Source organism: Rutilus rutilus (assembly GCF_951802725.1).
Source record: "Rutilus rutilus genome assembly, chromosome: 22".
NCBI lineage: Eukaryota > Metazoa > Chordata > Actinopteri > Cypriniformes > Leuciscidae > Rutilus > Rutilus rutilus.
This window is the reverse complement of record NC_140227.1, coordinates 20,272,536-20,286,194: the sequence shown is the minus strand read 5'-3', so window position 1 is coordinate 20,286,194 and position 13,659 is coordinate 20,272,536. Positions and strand designations below refer to the sequence as shown.

General features: G+C 36.8%; 1 protein-coding gene across 2 annotated transcripts in view; it reads left to right on the top strand.

Moving 5' to 3' along the window:
* Window positions 1–13,659, top strand: part of dvl1b (dishevelled segment polarity protein 1b) — a 35,111-nt gene that overhangs the window by 2,112 nt on the left and 19,340 nt on the right. For both annotated transcript variants that reach the window (XM_084396007.1, XM_084396006.1), the window contains exons 2-3: window positions 9,059–9,128; window positions 10,256–10,377. In XM_084396007.1, the coding sequence (XP_084252133.1) occupies window positions 9,059–9,128; window positions 10,256–10,377 (192 nt within the window). The remainder of the gene's footprint in view (window positions 1–9,058; window positions 9,129–10,255; window positions 10,378–13,659) is intronic.

Below are 13,659 nucleotides of genomic sequence, written 5' to 3'. Positions count from 1 at the left end.
CACCAGACTTGGGTTAATTATTGTTTTCTTTTTGAAACCATTAATCAGGCATAATGATGTAATACTGATTGCTTTTACCAATTGGCAAAATCTTAAAAACTTGTGTTTCATGGTATTATTACAAAGTTCTGTCATGAAACTCTAGATGGTGCAGGCATGTGATTCACAGATTAACTAATGTTTTGTCTTGCCAATTTACACATTCAAGCGATTTTAAAGGGGTGGTATAATGCCCTTTTCACAAGATGTAAAATAAGTCTTTGATGTCCCCAGAGTGTGTATGTGAAGTTTTAGCTCAAAATACCTCACAGATATTTTTATATAGCATGTTAAAGTTGTCACTTTTTGAGGGTGAGCAAAAACGCACCGTTTTGTGTCTGTTCCTTTAAATGCAAATGAGCTGCTGCTCCCGGCACAGGGGGCGGAGCTTCAACAGCTTGTGTCCTTTTACCTCACACACACACATGCACTGAAAAATGTCAATGTTTATGTTCAAACCGGATTCAGACAATAATGGAGAGACTCAAGAAGAAGTGACAACATGTAGAAGCAACAGGACATTTCTGAATGGTTGGTTGGTGAATTTATGTAGCTTATGTGTAGTTATCTTCTAGTCATTGATTAGCATATTCTGTCATGATAATCTATTAATCGTGTTCCGGGGGCGGGGTTTATGTAAATTTTAGGGTTGGTGATGTCACTAACCTGGGAGGAATGTCGTGTAGTCCCTACCAGCCGTTTGTTGTAGTCCTTAAAAAGCGATTTCTTTATAAGCAAATATCTCCCTTTGCTTTGAACTTTGAGCTTCGTAACTTTGCAGATGTTGTTTATGCTCATTCAGCAACATTACACACTAACTTAAGTTAGAAAAGTGAAATCATAATCAACCACCCCTTTAAACCATTTACAAGCAAGAAGAGGCGAAAGAGAACTCAATTTGGTTCTTGTGCGCTGTTATTTGCGCGCACACACACAGTTTCAGCCTCGTTTCAGATAGCGCGCGAACTCCGAATTGATTCCTCTTTCATGTCTCCTTGCTCTTGAAAGGACACATACACAAAACTATATCAAATACCCATGTCTGCAAGTATTCTTTGTAAAGTCGTTTTAGTGTTTTAAGTGAACATAAACAGTTGAGAAAGAAATCGGATGTCTATCATTATATTGGATCTGTGCATTTGGTCTTAAAGTGACAGCTGCCTATAAGTAGCCTACATGCTGCTGTCTGTGTCATTAACGTTAATCAAAGAACAAAACACAGCTTTAACAAAGATTAATCTATATTTAATTTATACAGTGAACACTATAGTGTTATTGTACATTTATTACATTTCTGTACATGAATACTAATTAGACCTTACTTTATTTGTAACTTTGTTATTTTGTATTTAAATGCCTGTAATTTGTGTTTTTGTTATTACTGACTGTTCACTTGTCTTAATAATTTTTGAACTTTAGTTCGGCTTGTCGTTTTTGCTGTGGTATTGAAGTACTTAAAGTGTGCTTTAAGTAATAAATTGAAAGCCAAGTTAAAAAAAAATGTTTTTGGTGTCTGAAAAATGATTAAAAAAAAACGTAATATGATCCGAACCGTGAGTTTGAGTTTAAAATTGCATACATATTTTGCATTTTATTTTATAATGGAACTCAGGCCTGTTAAATCTTTCTTAGACATCTGACTTGATATTTTGAAAAATATAACAAGTCACTTAAAGGTATAGCGGAGGATTTTCTTTTTCCGGGTGGATCATCAAGACTATTGGTCCTCCTAAGTGTCAATCATTCTGGTGATATGTTTACGTTAGGCCGTCGCACGTGCTCGTGCACACGATTCACACGATGGCGTGCGCTCAAAACACAGGTTGGGCTTCCCACTGAGTCGCGAAGTTTCTATTTGACAGGTAAAGTTTGGCATGCTATTTGGAGAAATCCATTTAAAATCACTGCTAGTAAAAGTTAATGTAAGCTATGATTAGCTCGCGCACGCTCTCTCGTGCACACGTTTAATAGGCGTTCCCTCTCGGGAGCAGGTAGAGTGTTGCGCATGTGCATTTTTTCAAAAAGTGGAGAGGGCGGTTCTTTTCTAAAATTTGGGAAAATCCTCCGCTATACCTTTAAAGTAAATAAAGTTTTTAATCATCATCATCATCATATTTAATTTTTTGGGTGAACTATGCCTTTAATGTTTTTGATTGGCTCCATATTTGAATGCCATTTGTTTTTCTTCAAACAAAGTTACATAAACTTTCCTATTGAAACACTCACTTGGACGTCATGCAAATGAATTTTAAGACTAGTTACATCAGTTCTTGTCTTACTTAAGTTTGGGCATCTTTCATCACAAAACCTTTCTCCTTTTTCATGATGAGAATTTCCATCGCAAAGTACAGATTACTACTAAACTGGCACCAACATCCTCACTTAATCTTTTCATTCAAATACAGTACACGCTCTCTTTTCTTAGGTAAATACTCTTCGTTCTGTCAAATACACATTAAATATCTTTTTAAGTTCTTAAACTTTTCTTTTGGTATCTTCTTTTTAAGGCCATATAGTTCAGTCCCAGTGATATGGGAATGTCATTGTGGCTCCTTGTGCAAATTGTTTTGAATTTGATAGACTTTCAATGGTTGAAAACCAAATGTGGGTCAGTTTGCATACATCTGACGTATTGTACCCTTATTATTCAGTGGCTCAGTGGTTCATGTAGGTTGTCTACAAGTCGGAAGGTTGGTGGTTCAATCCCCGGTTCCACCTGACCAAGTGTCGAGGTGTCCATGAGCAAGACACCTAACCCCAGCTGCTCCCGACGATGGTGCCTTGCATGGCTGACACCGCCGTCGGTGTATGAATGGGTGAATGTGAGGCTATATGTAAAGCGCATTGGTGGCCATAGGGCTATATAAATGCAGTCCATTTACCATTTACCAAGAATAAGGAAAACATGGCTTTTTAGATGGTGCAATACCTTTATTTTACTTTTGCATTTTAGAAATGTACATCTACAAAGCTCTGGGTGTCAATTTATCCTTTGAATGTCTTCTTTAGAGTAATACTGTCTACCATTGGTGGTTGAATGAACATAAAAATGCCTGGATTGTGGCTGACTGGTACATAGCACTCATCAGCACTTCCTAGCCCCTGGAATGGTTTGGAATCGGAAGTATACTTTTGTCATTAATGACACAAGAACATCCTGTCTTATTATTCCACTCCTCAATGCTGCCAATATACTGTACCACTTCTGTTGGTGCACTGCAGCAATGTACTGTCCAAGCACATGCTTCTTGTTGGGCAGATCTTCAGGAAACTGGAATAAAAGTACCAGTGGTGTCAGCAGAAATGAAAATAAAGGTCTTTTCACACAACACTTAATCCTGGGTTATCATCATTCCAAACCCTGGGTAGAGGTACATTTCATACTTGTAATTTAGAATTTATCCAATCATGACTGTTGTATCATGACATACAGTTGTAATTGATAACACCAGGTAAAGTATGAGCAGTGTGAAACATGAAATATGATTGCCCCAGGATTCCATTGACCCAGGCTTAACTATTTAAATTGTGACAGGCCCTTAAATGTTTCGAAATATGAGCAGTAGCACGTCAAATATTGCTTTTGGTTTGAGAACCTGAATAAAAAGTGAAATGTGTTATAGGGGCCAGTGACATTGCACATTCGACAAGTATCCAACATTCTTTACATTTTGTGGATTTTATTAGTGTGGTTAGCTATTCATAGATTATATAATGAGAATCTGAGCATAGTTGAGACAAATTAAATTACAGAAAATGAAGGAAGACTATATTTTGACAAATGTCGTGTGTAGTCTGTATCACTGGCTTTCTCGTGAGATGAGGATGATTTCCATTGCAAAGTACAGATTAGCTGAACCGACATCGCACCAGCATCCTCACTGAACCTTTTCATTTAAATACATGCACAATTTTCTCAGACAAACACTCTTCCTTCTGTCAGATACTCATTCCTGTTCTACAATCAAAAATCAAAAACATTTGTCATAATTCAATTAACACACATCAACTCTTCCATAGCACAGTATGGAAGAGTTTAACTAAACATTAATCATAAAATCAAACAATTAAATTGTCTTTTAGTGTTTTATCTGTGTTTTTAATCCTTGTAAATAAGGTTAGGTAACCATAAGACTGAATGTTTTGGATTGGTTCCCTCATTTCAATACGGATTAGGAAGAAAATGAACCATTTCATCTTTACACAGTAGCTCAAAGCATCCTATTCAAATACTCACTATGACGTTATGGAAAATAATCTCAAGTCTAGTTTAACTTGACATGTTCTTGTAACAGTTGCTGTCTGTCTCACCATGGAGATGTTTGGGCTTCTTAACTTCCTTCTACTGGCACTCCATACGTCTGCCGAGAGCTCCGATCCAGGATTAGTGAAGGAAATCATCCATGTGAAGAAGAAGATGACCTGGTATAATGCAAAGACCTATTGCCTAAATAATTCTGGGCTACTGTTTATAGCCTCTGATAAGAACGAGCTGCAGAATCTCAGCGGTTCTGTCAGCCAGCTCTCTTGGATGGGAATTTATAGGTATTCCGCAGCTTGGTACTGGGTGGATGAGACCAAATCCAATTATTTCAACTGGTATGGAGAATGTGCCTCACTGAGCAAGGCTGGACATTGGTTTTATAACACAACATGTGACACTAAACTATTCTTTGTGTGTAAGAAGGATTCTGGAGTCTGGGACTTAGTCAAAGAAAAAAAAACTTGGCTGGAGGCAAAACAACAGTGTGAAACGGATCACGCTGGTCTTGCGATTATACGTAATGATTTGGACAACAACTTAATAAGTGCTATGCTAAGTGATAGTTTGGCCTGGATTGGTCTAGCTACAGTTAAAGAAGATACTCCTTTGCAAGAGACCTGGAGATGGATTGGAGACAACAAGCCTGTCGTATTCTCCCGGTGGTTAAACTTTTTTTTTTGTACAGCAATTGATTGGAGAGGATTCTGGCATGACCGCGTTTGTTTTGAGGAACACCCTTTTGTCTGCTTCAGAAAAGTTAACAGTATCCTCGAATTCAGGCTGGTCAATGAAAATAAATCCTGGAAAGAAGCTCAGACTCACTGCAACCTGTTAAGCATGAGCCTAGTCATGGTGAAAACCCAAGCAGAATTGACTTTACTGGTGGTGTATATCCATGGCATAGACAGCTCTTTCGAGGATAATGTTTACTTTTGGATTGGGTTGTATAATAAACCTTGGTATTGTGCTAATGGACTATTAACAATCCAGTATTGGAACAGAATGCAACCGGATAATCGAGATTTAATGAATAGAACCATGTCATCAGCCCAACAAGCTTGTGGAGCTTTAAAAGATGGTGAGTTGTTCGATGAGATGTGCATAGAACCACTCCCTTTTTTTTGCATGACCAAAGTGCGCTCTATGATCCTGGTGTCAGAACCCAAATCCTGGATTGAGGCCTTGACACACTGTAGAGACAGATATGTAGACTTGGCCAGTCTCACATCAGCTATGGAACAGCACACCGCTGAGAATAAGGTTCAAGATGTCCAGAGTGATTATGTATGGATTGGGCTGAACTTTCTAGTGGGTAGTTGGATCTGGGTGTATGGGGATGATGTACAGTATAATAACTGGGTAAATGGTGGAAACCTACAGTGTCCAGTTGCTCGTCGCTGTGGTGCCCTCAGTGTGGCAAACGGGAAGTGGGAGGCCAGACTGTGTGAGGAGAGATTGGAATTTCTCTGTTTCAAGCCTTAGAGACAAAAGGAGACCGAAAACTTGCTCACTTACAGTAGAGTTTATGTAGTTTCTCAATTTTGATTTATTGTTTTGCATTTTCATAGTGGTGGTTGGTATTATTACATTAAAATGGTTGCTAATAGAAACAAAGAATAAACTATTCTGTTATTGCCAATGGACAATAGTGCAGTCATTTCAAAGTAGTACAAATCAAAAGTGGTTTGCCTAATACTTCTTAGTTTTATAGATCCTAAACTGTAAACACGTTAAATATTTTATAAATAGCAGTTAGTTTTTTTTCTTTCTTAATTTTTCTTGGTAAAGTATTTGACTTGTTTAGAATAAAACATTGCAATATAGATTGTGATTTTGATCTGATTTGTGAGTGATTAGTTTGAGTAGGTTATTTTCAAAGAATCAGTGAAACTAGTTAACAAGTTAGTTTTAATGATAAATTTGTGAGTTGTTCTGAATTGACCCTTCGCAGGGAGTTTGATTGACAGACGATCTGACCAATCATAATCCGGCATTTTTGTTTGACAAAGCAGTCAGGAGAGTTAGTAGATTAACGTTGGAGAATTTGAACTTGAAAAACGGAGTGACTGACGTCTTTCCGCGGTTAAAACAACATTCCTTCTTAAATTAATTTGTTTATTTGATGCTATAAATGAACTAGAAGGAAGAGATGATCGGTTCACGAGCAGCTTTAACTGAGGCTCTACAGCGATCTGTCAGACACATTAAAGAGCCACAAAACGACCAAATTTGAAAGTTGAGACTTTGTTTCATATCAAAAGTAGCCTGTTCTGTCCCGTCTGTCAGCGTGTTGTCAGTGTCCTCTCTGCTCCACGATGTTTCACTGCGTGAGAACATGGTGTGGCGTGAGAGCGGCGTGGCTTGTCGGACATAGCAACAGTAACTAAAGGGGGCGGGTCTTTGTGAACGGTCAAGGTCAACAAGTGTGGGAACCCTGACTATTTTGTATTTTTACAAATTTGCCATAATAAATGTATCATTTTCATCTCTCAGTTGGTTTGTCCTTTCATTTGTGTGCTTAATCTATTTGTGAAATGTATGCTTTTACTAAATACTATGCTTTTACTAAGAACTAGACCAATGAACACATTAGTTCGGATTAGTTCAGATCACATACTACATTTCTCATTGATGTTAAAATACTCCTCCTATAGGCTATCTGTTGATTCTGACTTACTTGCTTTCTTGTGAGATAAAAAGAATTTCAATTGCAAGTACAGATTATCTAAACAGAGAACCAACATCCTCACTGAACCTTTTCATTTAAATACATGCACACTTTTTCCAGACAAACACACTTTCTTCTGTCACATACTTGAGCTGGTAAAGGCTCACATGTGTATTTCATGTCTTCTTAAACCATTAAAATAGCTTTGTGGATTATAGTTAGGCCTAAATTTAGGTTGTTTGAATGTTTGTCTCGATTTTTTTATTTATTTTATGGAATGTAAAATCAGCAGTAATATATGACAGTAATGATATCATTCATTTGATGTATCTTAATTTATTTAGCCCAACTAAACTTTTTTTTTTCCCTTAGGCTTGTTCACTGTGGTTTAACAAATAAAACATTATGCTGTGCGGTTTCTTGGACAGGGTTTAAATTAAGACATGAGTAGGCCTTAAAGGGTTAGTTCACCCAAAAATGAAAATTCTGTCAGTAATTACTCACTTAAGGTTACTTAAGGTTGAGCCACTGTAGTCTCTTGGACTATTTTAACTATGTTTTTACTAACTTTTCTGGGCCGGCAGAATGACATTACCTAGAAGCCTATGAAGGAGTGAGACAGCTCTCAGATTTCATCAAAAATATCTTAATTTGTGTTCCGAAGATGAACGAAAGTCTTACGGGGTTGGAACAACATGAGGGTGAGTAATTACTGAAAGAATTTTCATTTTGGGTGACCTAACCCTTTAATCTAGAATAGTTAATAGTGGTTTTAAAAAGGGCTTTCTGAAACACAGATTAAGTACAGATTACTAACACCTGGACTATGGAGTCCTGAACTAAAATAAACAAGATTAATTTAAAACCATCTGTGCTAATCTGAATTAGCATGACAGAGACGCTTATAAAACATGGAATGAACCAAGAAAATCTTAACATTATGAAAAAAAGGTTCTCTAATACACATTGGCCACAATTATTGGTTGCCCTAGAAATTATTATGAGTCAAATCTCTGAAGATCTCTGAAGTATATTCCCATTCATTTTTTAAAATGTTAGCACACCAGGTTAATATTGTCCAGCCATGGTTTCCTGTTTCACAGGACTATCAATATGAGGGAACAAAAAGTTCCATCCTACACAATGAGTAAAAAAAACCCAAAGAATATAGTTCTGATGTCCAGCAAAAATTCAAGAAATTTAAGAAAATAGCACAAAATAGAGTCAACAAAATGTTAGAAAATAGTGTGAAAATGTCCATTTCAACCACCAGGAAATTTTTCGAAATACGAATCTGCCTGGAAGAGCACGTATGTCTATGACCCTGTCCCAAAATTCACACTTAATATGCACTTTCGGTTTTGTGCATGGACATAAAATTGCTGCCGCGTGCACATGTCCGTTAAGTCCATGTCTGTAGGGTGTCCCATTTGTCATTTTAGGTTTCAGAAGGGTGCTCGTGTTCTGATTTGCACACTTTTGCTGAGCCTGCACAGAAGCGGGCTCCGCAGCAGACTGGAGAATTGGCGGAATAGATCTGCTGGAGGGTTAGACCTGCCTCCTGGTAGGTTTAATTTAAGCCTCAATTTAGTCCTGGAGTAGCTCTAGTCTTCCTCCAGGAAATCATCTTATTAAACTCTGGACTAGACTAAGTCTTGGACTATTTAAAACCATGACAGAGAAAGCAGATTCTTGTTAATCTGGTTTAAAAGGCCATTTTAGTCTAGGACTAGGCTTAATCTCTGTCCGGGAAATCAACCCTATGTCAGCATAAGTTTGGCATCATTGACTTGACACATTCATTACACGCTGTCTTGTGAGATCCTCACCATATGCCCTCTATTCAAATCCATTTTGACAGTTTGCTGCTTGCAAAGTCAGTCTAAACAACACATTTAAACAGGATCGCAGTTATCACACAGTACATGAAGATGTTATCTAGTCCTATGAGCTCATTTTTCAGCGCATGGTGGTAGATGTTGAATACAGTGATGGCATATGCAGCATGCACAACCAATGCAGCAGTTTCATACAAAAACACTTCTAATTAAATACACATGCCTCTTTTTTTCTTTGTGTCCCTGCAGGGTTGTCAAAGAGGAAGTCTCGGACGATAACGCCAAACTGCCTTGTTTCAATGGGAGAGTGGTGTCATGGGTGAGCTGTGAAAACCTCTGCCTTATATAACATCTGAATCAGAGTGGAAAAGGCAGGCAGTCATGCATTCATATGTCGACTCGTAAGAAAGATGCAGCACATGCGCTAAATCATATACTGGACATCAACAGTTTTAGTTCACCGATTAATTATACTAATTAAGTCTGAAAGGCACTTTGAAGTCTTACCGATTCTAAAGTGCAATGCATAATTCAGGACATTGCGTTCTGCTGGATGCCATTTTTATTTAGTGCCTTTGAGGCCTTTGCTTGTTGTAGTCTTTTGTTTTGAGTTTAATAGAACAGTTCAAACATCCTATTCATCCAAACTGTGTGAGGGATGAAGAGCCATTAAAACTTAAACAAAAAGCATCTGAACTTGACACTTATGTTTACTTAAAGGATTTCACACATAAATGAAAATTCTGTCATCAGTTGCTCACTCTCATGTTGTTCCAAACCCATAAGACTTTTGTTTATCTCCAAAACATAAACAAAGAAATAGAGATTTCTGTCACTCCATTGAACGCCAATTTACCCAAAATTCAAATCCAAACCCCAAAAAGTTCTTAAAGAGATGGTAAAGTCCATATGAATCGCCCTGTGTAATCCAAGTCTTCTGTAGAAACACTTTATACGATAAACTGATTTAATTTAATATTTTATTCACATGCATCTAAACTTTGATCAGCGATGCACATAGAGCACTCAAAAGGGGTAAACAGAAGCTCAACTGTACTTGCTTGACTCGAGAACAAACCTTATAGGTTAAAACGTGTTGCCGTGACATGCGAGAATGAACCTCATTGGTTCTCACAAGTCAAGCAAGAATGCTTGAGCTTCCATTTGCCAAATATCAATGCTCTATGTTCATTCACTGATCAATGTTTGTATGTAAATAAAAGACTAAATTAAATCTGTTCATCATACAAAGCGATCATGTCTCTTCAGAAGACTTGGATTTAACCACTCGATGCATATGAATTTATTTTAAGATCTCTTTATGAATATTTTTAACCTTCAGAGATGGGTTTGGAACAACATGAGGGTGAGTAATTTAAATTTTTCAGTGAACTAACTCTTTAAGTTCATCTTTGTGCTAAAATGCATTTATTTGTCTGTTTGTAGCTTGTATTGGCTGAGAGCTCCCACACAGATGGGATGTCGGTGTGCACTGACAGTCATACTGAGCTTCCCCCACCGCTGGAGAGGACGGGAGGCATCGGAGACTCCAGACCTCCCTCGTTCCAGTGAGTAACACGCATGTATCCTGTGCAACACACACTCCAGAACAAATTCACTACACAGATGCGCCATTTGTGCGTATGGTATTTCAGCACAGAAAACCTGAATCATAGAGGTGGAGTGAATCTGTCCAGTCCAGTCCAAGTGTGCCAGATTATAATGGTCTGCAGCATTTTCCATCCTCTGAAATCATATGTCGATATTGGATATTTAATTGTACATGCACATTTTCACTATTTTTATTTAGATTAGCTTCGCTGTCTATTAACACTGACTTATATTTAGTCTTATTAGATATCTATTTTTCGTACTGTACATTATAATGTGGTTATGCCTAAATTCACTTGTAGCATTTAAAATGATACATTTAGTGTTTTATTTTTAATTATTTTTTATAAATAATAGAGAAATGTTATATCTGTAATATATACCATTTAAAAGTTTGAGGTCAATATGTTTTTAAAAAAAGAAATTAATACTTCAATGAGAATTCACAGTAAAGACATTAATAACGTTACCAAAAAATGTCAAATAAATGCTGTTCTTTTGACATTTCTATTCATCAAAGAATGTAATATACATCATATTGCTAAATCTACCCGATTTTTCATATCAACAGAAAAATATACCGGGATAACCTGGCTTCTCTTAAAGGGGTGGTATAATGCCCTTTTCACAAAATGTAAAATAAATCTCTGATGTCCCCAGAGTGTGTATGTGAAGTTTTAGCTCAAAATACCCCACAGATATTTTTATATAGCATGATAAAGTTGTCACTTTTTGAGGGTGAGCAAAAACGTTTTTGTGTCTGTCCCTTTAAATGCAAATGAGCTGCTGCTCCCCGCACAGGGGGCGGAGCTACAACAACTTGTGTCCTTTTACCTCACACAGACATACACTGAAAATTTCAAAAACTTTTAGCCTTTTATGTTCAGAAAGATGGAGAGACAACATTTCTGAATGGTTAGTTGATGAATTTATTTAGCTTATGTGTAGTTATCTTCTAGTCATTGATTAGCATATTCTGTCTTGATAATCTATAAATCGTGTTCCGGGGGCGGGGTTTATGTCAATTTTATGGCTAGTGATGTCACTAACCCGGGAGGAATGTCATGTAGTCCCTACCAGCCATTTGTTGTAGTTTCTTTAAAAGCAAATACCTCCCTTTGCTTTAAACTTTGACCGTCGTAACTTTGCAGATGTTGTTTATGCTCAAACAGCAACATTACACACTAACTAAAGTTAGAAAAGTGAAATCATAATCAACCACCCCTTTAATACTAATTAATGTTATGCTAAAGCTGCCCGCATGTCGAGGTGATCGGTTACAAGGTAGTTTGTGACCTAAGAAACACCAGCGATTTTAAACCGCGTTTTTGAGACTGTCTTTGGTTCACTGCATTTTTAAAGAGAAAATACTCAGCAATGGTTGTTGACTTATAAATTTGCACATGGTTGGTCTTAAAGCATATTATAAACACCACATAGACATATAAAAAACATTTAAAACTTGATTTGACTTTAAGAGATCAAAATGCTGTTTGTTCTATTTGGATCGATTCCAGGTTCAGATGATATCAGAAATGGTATTATCTCTTGATATTGCTATGATATAATTGCATTATATAACTGAATCGTGTGGGCCTGGTCAAGTGGAATGTGTAGTGTTCTCTGCACAATAGTTATTTAATAGTTAATTTTATGCTGCCATTGTGTTTTGTGCTCAACCACTGAAAACATCCATTTATAGCATGCACCAGATGTGCTGATTATCTCACATGAGTGCACACGCACATACACACTCACATTGGTGATGCACTCTTTCCCTCACACATTCTGCATTCTGCACATGCCGTGTCACCTTCACCTGCACACACACTTCATACACCTCCATGCTTCTTTTACATGAGGTGAAATCAGATTCTCTGATCACTCGTGTACATGATTTTTTTGTACATGTACTTCTACTGAAAGGCTCAAGAATCCCTTCATCGACATCAAACCAGAAATTAGTTCATTTTTAAGGCATGTCTGGTATTTTTTTGGTAAATAGGACAAAAATTAACATACTTCCCCAGTTGATTGATTACATTAAATGGAAAACAATTGTATTACAAGTTTTCTAAAATGTTTGAATATGCAAATTAGACATCTAATTAAATATGCACTAATTTGCATACATTTCCAGATAAAGCCAGGTTAAAAATCTTAAAAATCTTGTTTCATTTTGTTGACTTGTTAGGGTCCGAGGTTTTTACTGAATGGATGTCTCTTTTTATCACTCCAAAATCAGAAAATTCTGTCAACAGCCAGAAAAAATAAAAAAATAAATCACCATGTTTTTAAGAATAAAATGATGTATAAAATCAGGCAAATGATATATGAACAAACCTCTCTGTAAAAACCTTCAGAATATATATAGGAATTAAAACTTTTTGGTCGTAGTGTCTTGCCTTAAAAAAAGAATGTGTGTTAAATCACAATTAATTATTTGTGTTGACAACTCAAAAAAAAAATTTGAATGAGCAATTTCAGTTTTAAAGCAAAATCAAAAACTTTCCAAGAACCCCCTGAAACCTGCTGAAGTAACCCCTGGGGAACGTTTACCCCCGGTTGGGAATCCCTGATCTACATAATAATCTCTCTCTCACACACACACACACACACACATGCATGTTGATGTTGTGGATGTAGGAAAATCAACAGCATAAAGAGAGCAAATCCCTTTGGCTCTTGCTCCCCCACTGGGCTCAGTCATCCAGAAAGCATGAGACACAAATGTTGAAGGGAGTTGTGGTAAACAATGAGTGGTGTATCTGCCCATAACAGAACATCCAGAAGGGACCTTTGTAAATCTGCTTCACTGCTTAACGGCATGACCAAATATCATTTTTTTTAAATATATTAAACATAGGAGAGACCAGGGAGAGATATCTTGTGCATATTCATAGAAAATGTCTAGATTAGACTTTAGACTAGACTAATTATGCGTAGTTAGCATCTAACCAGAAGCAGAAATGGTAATATATTGTGAAAATGCAAATAGTGTACAGAAGGCAAAAGAACAGTACTGTGCAGATGAAAAGGGATATAAATAGAAAAGGGGCACTGAACAGTGATGATAGTGTATGAATGTGTATAAATAGAGAAATAGCAAAAATAGTGAACATGTACAAGGACATGATTGATGTAGTAATAATAATAAGGTATAATATAAAGCATGGTACAAAATACCTTTTCCCTGTAAAATATTCTTTTACAGTTTTTACTAGCAAAAAAAAAAAAAA